Source organism: Quercus suber, unplaced genomic scaffold, assembly GCF_002906115.3.
Source record: "Quercus suber isolate HL8 unplaced genomic scaffold, Cork oak 2.0 scaffold_41, whole genome shotgun sequence".
Classification (NCBI taxonomy): domain Eukaryota; kingdom Viridiplantae; phylum Streptophyta; class Magnoliopsida; order Fagales; family Fagaceae; genus Quercus; species Quercus suber.
Window position 1 is genome coordinate 811,499 of NW_027069506.1, and position 18,341 is coordinate 829,839.

Here is an 18,341-nt window from a genome sequence, read left to right on the forward strand (position 1 = left end):
AAAAAAAAAAAAATTCACTGACCCAACAACACCATTTTTCACCACAAAATAACACCATAAATGATGACACAAACCCAGAAAAATTAAGCCACAACAACGAACACCCAAATGAAAAAATTAACTAATTCATCAAAAAAAAAAAAAAAAAGATGAAAAAATTCACTGACCTGAAGTGGATCGGCTGGGATGGCGAGGTCTGAGGCGGTTTGAGAGAGATGGGCGGCTGGGACGGCGAGGTCTGAGAGATGGGCGGCTGGGACGGCGAGGTCTGAGGCGATCGGCGGCTGGGACGGCTCGGTCTGGGGCGATCGGCGGCTAGGACGGCGGTGGGTCGAGCTTCGGCTGGGACGGCGTCGGTCAGCTTGAGAGATGGTGAGATGGTGAGAGTGAACTTGGTTGGGCGATGGGTCACGGATTGGGCGATGGGGCACAGATTGGGTCGGCGAGCTTGGTTGGTGGGGCACGGATTGGGTCGGCGATGGGTCACGGATTGGGTCGGCGATGGGGCACGGAGTGGCCGCGATGCGCGAGCTGAGGAAGTGGCCGGAGATCTGAGGGATGAGGGAGTGGCCGGCTTGCTAGAGAGAAAAAAATTGAGGAAGAAGAAGGAAGAGAGAAGCCGGAGAGATAGAAATGGGAAAAGATTATTTAAATGAGAGATGAGAGAGGAATGTAATAAAAAAATAATTTTTTTTTTTACCTGTGTGCTACAGTACACATCTAAATATAGATGTGTACTGTAGCTGTGGAGCTAAATCTTTTAGATTTAGCTCCACTGCTGCATGATGTTTTTTGTGATTTTAAGCTAAAAATATAGCATTATACCTATTTAGCACCACTGCTGTGAGTGCTCTTAGGTCAGCTTTTATTTCTCATCAAAATTGCTTAGTTTTGAGGCTGTTTCGCCCAAAAAAAAAACATATTAGTACGATGATGTGTCAGTTAACAGCAGAAACTAATCGTAAGAGGTGAACTGGTAACAAAACCAAATTTCAGGTTGTAAAATCCAAATTTTGAAACTTTTGGATGTAAAATCCAAACAACTCTAAACTTTAGAGGTCTAATTTGAAATTTACAAAAAAAAAAAAAAAAAAAAAAAAAAAAAAAAACAACCTCAAAAGCACATCAATCTCAAAACTCAAAAACGATGTGGGAGAGAGGAGAGGGGTCCATGCCATGGAACTAGTGTTGGGACCCAAATGGGACCTAAGGGGTGTGGGGTCAATGATGCATCCACACTATTGGAGAATGAAAGCTAAGGTTGCGAGAGTGAGAGGGAGGAGACTTGTTGGAAACCTCCTTTCCAACTCTAGCACCAACAACATAAAAAAACTTTTGGGGAAGGTATAATAGAGAAAAAAAAAAAAAAACCTATAGTATTATCATTAGGAGTTAGGACACATTAAACCGTATACTTTTAAGTGGGACACTCTAAACCCTAGGTTTTCATAAATATGCTCAAAAAAACCTCAAACAAATCCCACACTCACATATGAAATTTACATATATGAAAGTAAGACCTCTCATTTAAAGCCCCCCCCCCCCCCCCCCCCTCTCTTTCCTACTCCCTTTAAACTCCTACATGTATTTATCCTGTACTTTTTTATATTAATTGCAGATGAAGATGATGAGTAGCTTTGCACTGCATGTTTTGTCACGTCTTCAGACAACACTTCATGTTCTCAGAAAATTTGGTCTTCGAGTTGTAGATGAATGTTTGATTTTCAATTATGTTATAATGTTTGTAAGGCTGTTGGATGTTTTCCAACTCTATTTACTTTTTGCTACACAAAATATTTGGGCTGCTTTTATAATGCAAACAGGCTAATGCAATGTCTCCATCAATAAATGGCATTAATTGAGCTGTGCTCTTTCAAGCGTGACTATTTTGAAAATCAAGTCTTATGAGTTGAGGGAGGTCATGCTTTGGATAATTCTTGAATTTTAGAAATAATCAGCAAATTTTGATTTTAAGGCTCAGCAGGCATAGGACAAAGATGGACCAAGGTGAGAGTAAATTACGTTTTTTGGAATTACAAAATTATGTTCAAATAAAACATCAATTCGTGCAATGTACTTCTGAAAGAGATAACTCAGATGCATTTATGTTTGGACTTTGGAGTGACATATTGATACTTCACGAAAGAAATATACTTGTAAAAACTAAAAACTGCTCACAAGGAAGGGACTTACATTTCTCTGCATGTTCAACTAATGCTAGTGCCTAGTAGTCAATCTTTTGTTCATAAAACACTGCACTGGGACAAAGTGAATCTACATAATGAAAAGTTTTTCCAATAGGCTGCATTTTTATACTGTCGCTGGATTTCAATCTCTTAAACAAGATTACATTACTTATGTATACGGATCTATATTGGTCTTCCCAAAGTCCACCATCCTATTGTTAAATACATGTATAAGTTGATCGCATGCTTGCCGGGAAGATGGCCTTTCTTGTGGGGTGGTTTTTGTGCACTGAAGTGCTATTTCCAGCACTTGGAAGGCTGCACATTCTTCACCTGGTAAGATTGGTTGCAATGCCGAGTCAATCAACTCCTCCCGGGCAGAATCTTGCATCTCAGTGTGTGTCTCAACCCATCTCACCATGTCCAAATCCACACCAAAAGGTGCATCAGTTGGCATTTTTCCAGTAACAAGCTCCATTAGCACAATACCCATGCTGTATACATCACTCTTTTCAGTTGCCTTCAATGTATATGCATACTCTGAAATCAAAGGCAAATGTTTGTTAGGATCATTACAAGTAATATTGTTAAAATATAAAATTTTATAGCATGAGCTTTCTTATATATACCTGGTGCTATGTAACCATAAGACCCCGCAAACCATGTATTCGATTCTGTGTTGGAATCATAATCCTCGACGAGTGCTTTGGCTAGGCCAAAATCTCCCAAATGAGCTTCCATATTGGAATCTAGCAACAGATTGCTCGACTTAATGTCCCTGTGGACAATCGTTGGTACACAGTCATGGTGGAGGTACTCCACTCCTTGGGCTAATCCCACTGCAATCCTTAACCTTGCCTCCCAATCAAGGCTCTTTTTCTTCTTGCTACTAACAGGTTGTCCATGCAGCCAATCCCATACACTTCCATTTTCCATGTAGTCATATATCAACAGATTCAAACCTGCTCCTTTGTTGCTACAATAACCCATCAACTTCACTAGATGCCTGTGCCTTATCCTCCCAAGCGTTTTAACCTCTCTTGTGAAGCTCTTATTTAGTAGAAGATCATCTTTCCACAATATCTTCTTGACTGCCACTATTTCCCCTGAGGGAAATTCAGCTTTGTAAATCTTTCCAGAACCTCCTGAGCCAATCATGAACTCTTCACTGAGATGGTTTGTGGCTTCCATAATGTCTTCCCATTTAAAATCTCTCTTTATAGCACCATTTTGGAAGATAAGTCTTCTCTGTGCTTGGGAAGAGCTGGATGAGTATGCACAGTTCACCTCACTGGCTTTTTTGAATTCTCTTCTGTGTTTCAAAAAGAGTTTTACCCCAAGTAGCAGTAAACCAATTGCTATTAGAGTAGATATTCCAGAAATGAGCACCACTGCCACTTCACTCAAGCCTGTCTGGTGTTTGTTGGATAGAGCATTGCAGTGACCAAGAGGGCTGCCACAAAGACGTAGATTTCCTTCAAATACCTCGGCTGGCCAGTTTGAGAATTGCTTGTCCAATTTGCCTTGAAGATTGTTATAAGAGAGATTGAGCTTTCCCAAGCTGATCATCTCCCCAACTCTGGGAGGGACTTCTCCAACAAGCTGATTGTGAGAAAGATCAAGTGCTTCGAGTTTGGTCAGTGTTGCAATTGAAGGTGGGATTTCACCAGTGAGATTGTTGTAACTGAGGTCAAGAATGATTTGAAGATTTTGGAGCTGAGCAAGCTCAATAGGAATTTCACTGTCAAAGCTGTTCTGTGAGAGCCGAAGCTCATACAGCTGGCCTAGCTCACCGATTGTGGAAGGGATTGGACCAGAAAACTGGTTTTTGTTGAGGTTGAGGACATTTAGAGATGACAAGTTACCAATTTCAGAAGGGAGAGTTCCATTGAGTAAATTATCATTCAGAGAAAGCACTAGAAGTTTGGAACAACTGAATAGTTCAGGTGGAAGGGGCCCAACAAATAAATTGGAATAAAGCTTAAGCTCTCCCAACTGTGGCAAACTTCCAAGCCATGAAGGTATTGGTCCAGAAAGAATGTTATTGTTCAGATCAATATGGGCCAATTTTTTACACAATGAAAGCTCAGCTGGCATTGTTCCAGTGAGTGAATTGACAGAAAGGTCTAATAATGATAGTTCATGGATTCTACCCAAAGTCCAAGGGATTTTCCCAGTAAATTGGTTGCTCCCTAATCTTAGCCTCTCAAGAAAAGGTGAATTCCCAAGCTGGGGAGGAATCTCATGGTCAAATGAATTATTTGTGACATCAAAAGAAAGAAAAGAACTTGAGCTACACAATGCTGCAATGCTACCATTCAATCTGTTTTGGGAAAGATTTATTCTGGTCAGGTTTGCTACATGAATCAATGCATCAGGAAGATTACCTTCAAGAGAATTGTTGTAAAGCATGAGCTGCTCCAGAGCTTGCAAGAATCCGAAAGTGAGAGGAATGCCACCAGAGAGATTGTTGTCTGCCAAGTCCAAAATAGTTAGTTGGTGACAGTTGCCCAATGTGGCGGGAATTTCACCCACAAGTTTATTCTGCCTTAGATGAAGAAAATTCAGCTGCTTTAGCCTTCCAATAGTGATTGGAATTTCCCCACTGAAATGGTTTCCAAAAAAATCAATCATCTGCAAGCTTGAACAGTTGCCAATCTCCCAAGGTATCTCCCCAGATAACTGATTATCATAAAGGTACAGAATTTCAAGCTGCCCAAGCATACCAATCTCCTTAGGAAGACTTCCCTGCAAGTTGTTATGATAAAGTGCAAGTGTCTGCAAATTACTGAGGTTTCCAATGAATGGAGAAATTGAACCCACCAAGCTGTTGTTGTTGAGCAAGAGATCAGTCAGCTCAAGAAGCCCATACAGTTCAATAGGTATTGACCCATTGAGAGAATTGTTGGACAAGTCAAGCTGTTTTAGTGAATGACACTGGCTCAGCTCTACAGGGATTTCACCAAAAATTTGAGTCTCAGATAACATTAAAAGCTCCAAACTTGTTGTGTTGGAACATATGTTACTTGGGATGACACTAGAAAGGTTGTTATTTGACAAAGCCAAGTACGCAAGCTGACCCATGTTGCCCAGTTCTTCTGGAATGCCCCCACTGAGTTTGTTCATTGATAAATCAAGAGTTTGAAGATTACCCAGTTGAGATATTGACTTTGGGATTGGACCCTCAAGTTGGTTCCCCATGAAATTGAGGTAAGTGAGTTGACTCAGTTCACCGAGTTCACTCGGTATCTCACCCGAGAGAGAATTGTTGGCCAAGTTAAGAGTTTGGAGATTCTGGAGACGACCCAATTCCTTTGGGATTGATCCATTGAGAGTGTTGAGAGCAATGGTGAATACTGTGAGGCTGGAACAGTTTTCCAACTCGGATGGAATCGGACCAACGAGTTGGTTTTGTTGGAGTACCAAACTCTCAACTCGGCCGAGTTGACCGAGTTCTGGAGGTATTGGACCGCTGAGACTGCATGAGGCCAAGCCAAGAGTGACTAAATTGACAAGATTGCCAAATGAGGAGGGGATTGGGCCAGTGAGTCCATTGTCACCGATTCGAATGACTTGGAGACTCGTGAGTGAGCCGAGCTGGGTTGGGATTGAACCAGTGAGTTGGTTGGAATAAAGAAACAAAGATTCCAAGTACGAAAGGTTAGAGAGGTTAGGTGGAATGGGACCCGTGAGGCTGTTAGAAGAGAGATCAAGGTGGAGCAGGTTTTGCAAACGACCAAGTGAAGGTGGTATAGACCCAGTGAGTGACGAGTCAGATAGGTTTAGACTCACCACTTGTACCGAGCCATCCACCGATTCCAACCCACAAGTAATACCTCTCCAAGAACAGAAATTTGGGTTGCTTTCAGACCAATCATGCAAAACACTTTCTGGGTCTTCCACAAATGATGTCTTTACCTCCAAAAGTACTGCTAAAGTTGAGTTTCTATCAAGGTTGCCCTTGCACAAGACAAACCCAGTTGAAAAACACATGCAAAGAACAAATAGAACTGACAAATATTCCACTAACTTTGCCATTTCTTTGTAAAGCTCAAATCTTTAACCTTCTATACATGCAAAAAAGTTCAGAAGAGAGTAGAGAGCTTTGTATGTATGTGTGAGAGGGAAAACAATCAAATAGTAGTATGGTTTGGGCTATAATATGCAATAAATGGGAGAGTTTTAGTTTGGCGTTTGAGGCATTAAAGACAAGTCAATGCTTGTGGCAAGTGTAAATGGTGAAGGTGGCGGTGGTGACAGGATTGGCTTGAGCAAAGAAGAGCTAGGGCATGTGAAGGAGTGCATGGCTGTTTAATGTCAAAGTTTCTTGAACTGTGTAAGAAAATTGATGGTTGCATGCGTTGGAAAGATGGTATTTTGCAGAATTGCAGAGTGGCCTTAATATGGGTGACAAATTAAGAGATAAGAGAGACTAGCTGTAAATGAGAACACAAGGGCTGTCTCAGTCGAGTCCATGCAGCAATTGACATTAATGAGCGCCCAACTTCAACTGTGTGCTATTAGAGAGAAAGTTAAAGACTGTGAAGGTCAAAATGGGTCAGAGGAAAATCATGATAATATATGAAGAAGAATACTCAACAAACGCGATAAGAATAAGATACAACAGAGGTCAGAGTACACAAGAAATATTGAGAAAGGTATAGAAAACATAAAATTTAAAGAGACTATAGAGGACTAAGAGAGAGACTCAGATAAATTACAATGGTATACACAATATTATTTCATTATATTTAAGACTATATATTATAATTAGTGCAGAATTATTTTTACATGAAATCATTATAGATGTTTACTTTACACTAATTAAAACCAGTAATTATGAAAAAAAATTGTGAATTTTTTGTATATATAATATTAATTTTAATTTATTGCTCATTAAATATGAAGTAATGCAGATATGGGCTTACAGGGTGGGAGATACAGTGGTTGGGTGACCGACAAGGGTATAACACTCGTGGGTTTGCTTGTTTTAGTGTGTTAGCTAAAAATGACTAACCTTCATAGGAAAGTGAGCAGTTGAATTTCCATCTGATCCTTGAACTTTTTGTTTAGAAATATTATACTTTGAAGCTTTACAAAGTCAATGCAGTCCCCCACAAACCCTTGTCATTTCCCACGTATACACAATAACTTCCCAAACTCCAACTTACTCTTTTAAATAATCTCTGTTTAAGTCTAATTAATACTATATACATATATACCATCTTTGTAAAGAAAAGAATTCAAACATTATTGTAGTTTTTGGGAGTAGTATTGGGTTAAGCTACCAAACATTAGTGTCCTTATGTGCCCTTTGCATTGTTTGATTGGTTGCATGTAACCCTATTGCCTACTCCAAATACTATTTTTTACTTTCTGCTTTGCCCACTCAATTGTGAATTTTGTGCTATTAATCAACTTATAATGTTTTTTATGCTCTTTGTTTTGTCAAGTGCAAACAAATCCAACCTACTTCAACAGATTATTTGGAAAAGTCATCGAGCATTTCTTATATTGTTTGTGTAATCTCAATCCATTGGTGTCCTTAATTATGTGGCCTTTTATTGGGCAGGCTTTATGTGTGTAACATCAATTCATTTCGTTGTATTTGCCATGAAATAGATCGTACCTGATCGATCTGCTATGTTGAATAATATTTCATATTTGAGTAGTGTTAGTAAAAAAGAGAGATTAGCACAAAGATTTATGTTGTTTGTCAATATGGTTACATCCATATAAGTAAGAAAAAATGAGGGTTTACACCGAATTTATAATATTGCCCCCAAGAAACCCTAATATGGTACACTGAATTTCTTAATATAATCTTACTATATATAGCAAACTTAAATCAAGGTACATTGGCCTCATGTATATACTTAATTTTTTCTGTCCATGAAGCCTCTACTTCATTATACTATTTTTTTTTTTTTTTTTTATGAAAATCTAATTCATTGTGATTATTATTTTTTGACTTGATCGTTAGAAATATGAATCATTATTTCTAACACTCAAATCATGAAAAATCTTTGGAAGTTTGGAAATTGGGAAAGTCTTTTGACATTATACCCGAAATTTGTGATCACATGCCCTATAGTTTCACAAGGATAATAATGATAAAGTACTTTCTCCAGAAACTTGAGAAATTAGCATGGTTGCATTGTGTTGTAAAGTGAAATAGGTTGGTGTCATCTATATTCTTCTCTGCTAGTTGGCCCTCTCTATTCTCTACTGTCATATTTTGACTTTTCCTACCTGGTGGAAAGTGAAAAAATAAAATTGCAAAATGTTAAAGGGTGTTCAAAGGTATTGGTTTAAGAATTATTTTTAAAAATATTTTATGAGAAAATGATAAAACAATTAATTTTATTGATAGCTTTTTATATTTTTTATAAAAATGATGTCAAAACTTTCTTAATGTAGTTTATTGATAATTGCCCTAAGAGTACCCGTTAACATGACTCTTATATATACATTAAAAAAAAAAAAAAAAACATTTGACATCATTTTCCTGGAAATTAAGACATTTTCTTGTAAAAATGGAGGGGACACAAATTGATTTTGTGAAACAAACAAGATCCCACCCAGGGGTAAATGTTGAATCATTGATGAAACTTTCATAATTGACTTCCAGCAATAATTTCTGAAGGTGGAAAACAACCATAGTTTGGAAAATTCCTAGTGCTAATATAATTGATTACAACTCGTAAGGACTAACGACAACAACATTCTTAATGTATATAGAGACTACAAAGGGAATTTGTCATTTTTTTAGATTTAATAATTTGACATTCTACTTTGGCATCAACATTCTCATTGATATTCGAAGGTGACTTTATACCAATTTGTCTATATTTGCTGTTCTTGATCTGGATAGGTTTGCAATTTAGAAATTGAGGATGTTGGGTCATAAACTTAGTTATCACTATTATTATTTTTGGATTTACTTGTTAAACAACTCTTTGCTCTTTTTCCAACGCTAAAAAGGTCCTCAAAGCCGTTTTACATTATGCTTTCTTCTGAACATGACTTAATTTAAAGTAAATGAATTTAGTTTATTAGATGCCAAGCGACAGATTAATTGCCAACCATGATTTGTCTCACTCATAGTATGTTTCTCTATTCTTCTTCTTCTTCTTCTTTTTATTTATTAATTATTATGGGAGTATGTTTCTCTTTTCTATATCATTTGTTTCCACCAAAAATACTCCCACCCATAATTGATCTGACGACTAAGCCTCATTTATAGCTATGGACAGGTATTGACGCTTTTTATTTGATATTACTATATCACACATATCAGTTTCCAATATTACCTATAGTGGTCTTCTAGTGCATGTGAAACCAAGCCTCCATTCGTAGTTTATATATTTATTTTTTTTAACTTCTTAAAAATGAATGTTGTTATGGGTTCTAATTAACTCAATTGATATCAAATAAGGAATTTAGAATTTAAACTCCTTTTACATCAAAAATTAATTAGTGTAAATGTTATTATCATTGGCCATATTGTTTCCATTTGTATGGCACGGATAGGGGATCAAATTCTCACACCACCATTGAATAGAAGAGGGAAAAAAGTGAAGCTTATTTTTCACTGCACAATCATTTGATTCTGATATGTAATTAACAAAATTTATGTAGAGACTGGGTTTGAGCACTTCTACTATTGAGAGAGTGGACTCAAGCCTAGTTAGCTCAGTACAATGAATTTATAGAAAGCGAATTCAAGAACTAAGCCCTAGCAAACGGACAATGCCCAATGTAGAATTCACCTCCGTTGAAGGCTGGCGCACCAAGGTTACCCTCCAAGGTCGCTCCTTGACACCGATCCGAGGAGCTTGACAGTGGTCTCTTTTCTTCTCCCTCCAAATCGTCCTCCACATTGATATGTTTCTTCCCCTTATATAGCCATTTTCTCACAATCTCTCTCTTCTACTTGTTGATCATCCATGCCCCTCCCTTCTGACCGTCCGTCCCATCAGCCGCTTTACTAGTACTCATGTGAGTTGCAACAACCAAGGCTACCCTGTCCAAAAGTCACATCTCCATTAGTGCGGCCAGAGGGTTAGGTGAGCGCATTTAGTGTGGAGATGACAACTTATCCTGGACTTGCTCCCCCACTTAGTGTTGGTCTCGGTCCGTCGAGGGCAGGGTCATCCTTGGCGAGGTTCCTAGCAACTCAGACCTTCATACTTCGTCCTCGGACGCTCCTTCCTTCTCGGCATGGGCTCTGGGTCAGATGTAAAGTGGGCCAAGGTTGCCAAGTTCTCAGGCCCCACAATTTGCTTTTGAAATCATATAATACCTTTTAAAATAATCAATAAATTTCCATTATAATACTTTTTTTCCCCTGATTACGGTCCCCTTGAAGATGGGTCTAGATTCCATAGTCGAAGTCTATGATTATAGTTTCACATTGTGCTTGGTTTCAGTGTACCAGGAAAATGACAAGCATGTTACATGTACATAGCAAAGCTATTTACAAGCCTGTCAACTATAGGTTAAAGGTTTTGCCCGTGACACCGTATGATAATATCACAACAAAATTCTTGCATGAAATCATAGATTGCTAATATGATTATCCAGAGAATATTATCTGTTCAATAAATTATTAGTGATCAATAATACCAACCTAACAACCAAGATTCTTGTGAAGAATATATTACCTTAACATAATATGAATATGCATGTAATAATCATACGAGACGTGGCAAAAGAAGGAATTATTGGTTAGACTTTTATAATATGGCGAACTAAAACTGTGGATGCTTTGTCCAAGAGAATGTGACAAAGATGATGATACTTAAAAGACTTGGACCATCACCCAATTCAAAAATTCCTTCTCAATTACACCAAGATTTATTTAAAACTGATTGATTACAGAGAGGGAAAGTAATAAAATATAAGAGTTAAAAGCAAAAGGAATCAAGGAAGTCTCAATTCATTACTTGTGACAAAATGCTAGGCTCTTGAAAGCTTGTGTGGTAAAAGAAGTTAATCTAATAGCTCACTGTAAAGTCTTAGTAGATAGAGGAGCTTTGTATCCTAATGAAGAAATTAAGAGTAAGAACATATCTAGATCAACAATATTTTTAAGCAATCCCTTGCAATTGGTGCATTTAATTTTTTTTTTTTAAATTTTTTATAGCAAATACATGTAATGATTTTGTAGGTGTTGAAATTCAATCACAAATTGACATTTAAGTATGTTGTAAAATTAGAAGTAATTTTGGGTGTGTATGAAATTAAGCTAGCTTATAAAGACATTAGATATAAAAGGTTTACTATTTTCAACTCATGTACGGTCTCCATCAGCTGATCTGGTCTTGTCATGGTCCAGAAACCTAAGGTTGCTAGTTGACAAAAATTTCAGGACATTAGTCAAACCAAATTGTCGAATAATGTATATATTTTTATAGTAGAAGGAAATTTAACTAAGGTACACCACACATTTCAACTTCAATAGGTTATGATTGCATGCAAACAAAACTTTTAAAGTATAAAAAAATTCTGTCTTCCTCAAAACAAAAAAAAAAAAATCTGTAGGCGTTAGGGACAAGAAATTGTCAGAGTTATCATTTCTATCTAATATTAAGATACTTCGATATGCAATGATCTTTTACAACAAGGCTTGTGATCAATTAGAGGTTTCATGTAAAACAACTAGCTCATTGGGTTCATAATGAAATTATTTCAATCAGATTTGATTCCAAGTTAAGATAATAAGAAAGTATCATATTCAATGTTAGATGACTGAAAGAATAGCCAGATGTTCAAAACGTTCAGAGCACCCACTTTAGCAACAACCACCGGGAAAAAAAAAAGCGTCATTTTAGCCATTGAGCTTATCTTAGAAAACTCTGCTATAGCTAGTACAATTTGTTCTTTTCCTCTTTCATTAGGGTGAGTACTATAGCTATATAGTTTGTTCCTATGATACAATCATACAACATAAATCCCAACACTATAATAAGGACAATTATTTTTATCACTTTTAAAACATGTTAAAGTTACGTTAAAGCGATAGATTAATTAGAGCACTGTTACTTTTAAAATTTTAAATGGATCACTATTACTAGTTCTTTTACTTTCACCGATCGTAATAGGTTCTCATCAATAATTGTAAACAAATTTGTGTCCATATTTATAGCTGTAGCCTTCGGGATGATAGTATGGGTTATTGTCAACTATGTTTGAAAGCAGGGGTATAACATATCAAAATGTCAAAAGTTGGGAGCATTGCAATATCAAACTTTTAGAATGGTTTTATTTTAGGCTAGTAGTATCTTTCATGTGATTGCACAACCAAAACAATATCTAATGTTGATGTACATCCCACGTGTACTTTGCTCATTGCCTCATAAAATTTAAAACCGTGTTCTCAAGTCTGATACTCTGATCAACTAGTTAGAAACAACTGGTACCCAGCTTTATATAATGGGCATATATAGAAAGTTGTTTACCTCATCAGTTGTTTACAAGGTCCAAGCAGAAGCAATATGTGGCTAGCAGCCTCGAGTCCAGTTTCTGTTATTCACACATATGACTTGAGAGGGTTCAGATATTGGACTAGTTCAAATTACACTTTTGTTCTTGTAGAAAATTAAACACAAATTTTTTTTCCAAGATCAGTAATAGGGACCAGAGTTGGTAGATGTATACGTATTTGTGCAAATTAGTTCAAGGCTAGATGATGAATAGCCACACCAACCACTGTTTTTGTCTGCAAATGTTGCATCCTGACTGGTTTGACAATTCAGTAGGGTTGTTGTAACTTGAATAGGTTACTTAAGGTAGATTGATAAATTAAACCTAAGAACACGTTTGGAATAGCTATCCTAATCAAACTTATATATATATATATATCATATTTTTTTCAAGAAAGTAAATGTATCATATATTAGAATTTAATATTTACAGAGGATCTAGTCAGGTTTGTTTGTTTTAAACAATTATGAAATAGTAATTTTAAACAAAGGACAACGATACATATTAATTGTAAATTATTTAATTTATAGATAATAAGTGAAAACTACAATGAGTATAATTATAATTATTTAAGCGTATTCTAGAAAATTTGATTGGAACATAACTCGGTTGTATGAATCAAGCTAAACCAAATTGTGAATTGCATATTAATATTTATATTCATATGTTATCACTAAATAGATGCATAAAGAATGCTTCTATTCATGTGTCAGTGGAAGCTTTGACAATACTTTGTTGGGTTAAAATACTGTCTATGTGTAATTATATTAAATAAATAAAATAAAATAATAAAAAATCATCTAAGTACACAAAAAATAACTATGCAAAATTTTATAAAATATTAAAAAAAAGATCATAAGCATGTGACAGAAACATGGATTATCCCAAAATTGCTATGGTAACAAAATATCAAAGACTTTTTGGGCCCTTGGAAAGGTTCAATATGAGAGGAGCGGTTGTGTAACCCTACTGGCTTTTCTTATTAGGAAAGTAATGGGATGGCCCATTTATAGTAATTCCGACTCCGAGGTTGGATCACTTCAAATTAGGCTGGCCTAGCTTATAAACATGAAGGAATTACATTGGGCTTAATTCATGTTTAAAGGCCTACCTAAATTTCAACCAATGATGGACATAAATTAACAGGCCCATCTTGAATCTTTTGGGACAATTTCACGGTGCTTACATAACCATAAATCTGATCAATATTCATATCTGATCTGATATATTAAGGAAAAGAAAATTGGACACATGTTTGCAGATGCAAAAACACCTTATCATTTTTATTTTGATAGTAGTCATTTTTACTGTCAATTCGCCATGATATGTTCAGATTTTAGCTTATTTTGTTTATGTGCATTTTTTTATTATTAATTTTTTTTTTTTCAAATATAAGTACACTTTAATATACTTTAAAACAAAATAAACTGATGCCAAATAACCCCAATTTTTTCAAGTACATCATGACAAAGAAATTGATTTATTGTCTATCTTGCTCGATCAGCTGTCTTTTACGATTAATTTCCCAATTGATGATCATAAAAATCCCCCCCAAAAAAAAAAAAAATGTTTTTTCTCCACATTCCTCTCTTCTTCAATGACATTTATTTAAGTGAAGGAGAAGTTTCTTGTCCACATATTAAAAAAGGGGCTCTTCTTGCAAACTAAGGTGCTGCTAACAATCCATCTGTCAAAGCAAATTCCATCAATGTCTGTTGTTAACTTGGCACCATGTCATATTTATTTGTTTAACTTTTTTTTTTATTACTTTCTTTTCTCAAAGAATATGGAGAGCCTTAGATTCTCTGATTTTGTAAGCATTAAAAAGATATTTATTAGCAATCGATATCCATTAAGTTATATTGAACTTGATAATAGTTATAAATAGTATGCAATTTGACCAAAATTATTATTAGCATCCTCATTAAACAATTTTGGTGCACAAGATACATTAGACGTGTTTTCATTATACTATATTCATTGTATGATGTCCGTTGCTCCCTTGTTTGGTATTATGAAAGACAATAAAATATAATGAAAGTCAATTTCATGCCAATGAATTCGTACATTCACAAACAACGACTGAAATTATTGTCAACACAACATGCTGGCATGTCATCTTTGTTTGAGAGGGGTGCTTCTCACGTAGTTGTACAAAATGATCAATATATATTCCCAAAATCTTTGCATTACACATTACTATGCAAACAATATATATACATTGTCAAAGACTATAAGCCCATCATTGTAAACAAAGGGTTAGCCTAGTCTTCTTCTTCTTCTTCTTCCTTGGAGCCTTAATTAGTGAATTGAACAAAATCATCATGCAGTCCTCAACTTCATTCCTCTTTGTCTTCCTTGTTCTTTACCTGTTATCAGCATTTGCCCACCCTGGAGAAGGTGAAGATTACTTGAAGGTTCACAAGTTGCCAGCAACCTCGCCTTATGAAGATGTCCTTTCCTTTGCTTATTATTATCAGAAATGTCCAGAAGCTGAAGCCATTATTAACCAGAAAGTAGCAGAATGGATTAACAAAGATTACACCCTTGCTGCCAGTCTTATTAGGTTGCACTTTCATGACTGCTCTGTTAGGGTGAGAATACTACACAATTGCGCACTTTTATTTCATTTACACGTTATTTTTTAGAACAAGATCATCTCAATTTCACTTGGATCAAAAATCACAATTGCAGTTTCAAAACGAAGTTTTTTGTGTATAGTAAAATTTTCAAATAGTTACTTTTGGCTCAGTAAAAGTTAATTTTTTTTGGATTTGTGCAATGTATCCTTTGGATAGCAATTCCAAATCACGCTTTTGGCCTATTTCTTTTCTAAAAAAGCACAGTTTTCAAAAACTGAACTAAATTCACTATAATCAAATCATATACAAAGTGTTACGTAATTTAAAATTTTAGTCTATTTGTCTACCTTAATAAGTAAGTTTACGTTGAATTATGATTAAGTTGTCATTTATATTTGTGACTTATTTTCTTGTTATGTAAAATATAGGGATGTGATGGTTCCATTCTTTTGAACCATGAGGGGAGTGAAAGGAAGGCTGATGTCAGCAAGACATTGAGAGGGTTCGAAGTGATTGATGATATCAAAGCAGAGATTGAGAAGAAGTGCCCTAAAATAGTCTCTTGCACAGATATTCTAACAGCAGCTGCTAGGGATGCCACTGTTTCGGTTGGAGGTCCCTATTGGATGGTCCCATATGGAAGGAAAGATGGGCTAGTTTCTTTTGCCAAAGAAGCCCAATTAGTGCCAATGGGTCACGAAGACATTACTTCTCTGGTTGAGTTTTACCAATCCAAGGGTTTGAGTGTGCTGGATTTGGCCATTCTTTCAGGTGAACCAACTAGACCATGGAATCATTCTAGAGAAGACACAGCCAATTACACACCCAATTTTATAATTTGTTGACTTGTGCGGCTCTGAGTGGTATACATTTTTTGCTTAGTTTGACCTACCACTTTATGTTGATCACTTGCAATCGTACAAATCAACAAATTGTGAAATTGAGGTCACATTTAGCATTTCCTGCTAGTACATTAGATTTGGTCCAACTAAGCCTTCTAGGAGTTAATTTTATTGCATATGTCAAGCTATCTTCCCAACACCCCCACATCTCTTTTATTTTGTTTTATTATTTTTATTTAAAGAAAAATCATCTTTTTTATACAAAAATTTTCAATTCTATAAATATTATATCTTAGATTTTCCAATTAAATTTAACAACATGGTGGCATCAACAAATGAACCACATAGTTGAATTTAATTATCTTTAGGAAAAATAACACAATTTATTCTTTATTGATCAATGCAACCACATGATTGAATTTAATCAAAGAACATACACCTTAAACAACTATATCAAGTTTATCCTTCAATGCCAAAGGCCTTTTAGTTGAATTGGCATCTTCTTATGCAAAAAGTGCTTGGGAGTTTAGGGGGAAAAGGGTTTGAACTGTAAAATTAGCAGCATGTTGTAATGATCTCTCCAAAAAAAAAAAAAAAGGTTTATCCTTCAATCATCCACTCCCATCAAATTTATTGCGGCTCTATATCCCTTTACTGTTATACTCACTAATTTATTAGTAAAGTAATATTCTTTAAAACTTTTTCATTTGCAATACCAAAAAAAAAAAAAAAAGTCAAGTGTTCTCTTTGGCCAATTGTAAATACTTAAAATATCACTGTGATGGCCTTTAATTTGTAACACTAACGCAATATTCTTCAGGGGCACACACCATTGGAAGGGCCTCATGTGGTTCCATACAAGACAGGCTCTTTAACTACAGTGGCACTGGCAAACCAGATCCATCCCTCGATGCACAATATTTGAACTACTTGAAGAGAAAATGCAGATGGTCCTCGGACTATGTTGACCTTGATGCTACAACCCCAAAGACTTTTGATGCTGAATATTATTCTAATCTTCCAAAGAAGATGGGACTCTTATCCACAGATGAAAAGTTGTACTCTGATCCAAGGACTGCACCTCTTGTTAGTGCATTGGCTTACCAACCATCTCTCTTTTTCTACCAGTTTGGGGTGTCCATGGCAAAGCTTGGGAATGTGCAATGCCTCCTTGGGAATGAAGGCGAAATCCATACCAATTGCAATTTTGTCAACTCCAAATACTAATGTGTTTCTACTATATATGATGATTTTCTTGTGTTTCATGACTTAATCCTTTTACATTGTATTGCTGCTGATGCTATATGAGATATTGTCATTTAAAGATATACAACTTCAAAGTTATCATTTACAATTAGTAGAATAAGTATACGCTTGTCTGTGTTCTAAATACCATCCTTTTTGTTGTAATCTAAAAGTTGAGAAATGTGATTATTTGTTTTTGCCATCTAAAGCTTGAGCAACAAGCTATTCAAGAGGGATAACTTTTCATTGTAATAGAAACACGCTCAAACAATTGAATAGTTATTCTTATATAATAGTTATTATATTCTTGAGTTTATTATAGTGTACTAAATGTGCTCTAAGTATCTAAAATTTGAATAACAAGCTTTCAATTTTAATTTAAAAGTTGAGAAATGTTATTATTTCTTGGTCACTTTGTTTTTGCTGCTAATCGTAATTATATATAGTCCATCATACAAGCAGCTTAGCTTGAGACAAGTGGAACTGATAATTGAAAATTGTCTTAGATACTAATCCCTTGCGGGTTTAAAGTTCATCACTATGTATTTGAGAGTTTATAAATTGAATGGAATGAAATAAATTATTAAAGAAAAAAAAAAAACGAAAGGTAATATGATAATTTAAAAAAAAAAAAAAAATTATATCATGTTGGGAAGTCTATGAAATAATGAATGAAAAATAAAAGAAATATATAAATTTACCATTGTAGGTGGTAGGATTCTGGTTCATTTGACTCTTCTACAACGATTTTATTGATGAAGAACAACGGCGCATTCTGAGTTTCGGCCCACTTGAAGGGACATTCCATGCTAGACAGTGTTGAGCTCCTCGTTTGGATGAGATAGGTTCGAAGACAGGCTTGAGAAAAAAAAAAGATTAGCATCCACGACCAATCAGGCTGGCCCTAACATTTTGGGCCTTTAGGCGAGAATTAAAATGAGAGATTCTCCAACTTCAATTAAAATACCTATAAAATAAGACACTCTCTTATTAATCAA

The 18,341-nt window shown here is 35.7% G+C and overlaps 2 protein-coding genes across 2 annotated transcripts; one reads left to right on the top strand and one right to left on the bottom strand.

Annotated features, from left to right (window-relative positions):
• Positions 1 to 2,074: 2,074 nt before the first annotated feature.
• Positions 2,075 to 6,825, bottom strand: LOC112009975 (LRR receptor-like serine/threonine-protein kinase GSO1). Its single transcript, XM_024042334.2, has 2 exons — positions 2,816 to 6,825; positions 2,075 to 2,726 (listed from the first exon to the last, which is right to left on the bottom strand). The coding sequence occupies exons 1-2, from the start codon at positions 6,222 to 6,224 to the stop codon at positions 2,356 to 2,358; spliced, it is 3,780 nt and encodes a 1,259-aa protein (XP_023898102.1). The 5' UTR covers positions 6,225 to 6,825; the 3' UTR covers positions 2,075 to 2,355.
• Positions 6,826 to 14,875: 8,050 nt separating this feature from the next.
• Positions 14,876 to 17,545, top strand: LOC112009974 (peroxidase 7). Its single transcript, XM_024042333.2, has 3 exons — positions 14,876 to 15,268; positions 15,685 to 16,027; positions 16,919 to 17,545. The coding sequence occupies exons 1-3, from the start codon at positions 14,999 to 15,001 to the stop codon at positions 17,323 to 17,325; spliced, it is 1,020 nt and encodes a 339-aa protein (XP_023898101.1). The 5' UTR covers positions 14,876 to 14,998; the 3' UTR covers positions 17,326 to 17,545.
• The last annotated feature ends 796 nt before the right edge of the window (positions 17,546 to 18,341 follow it).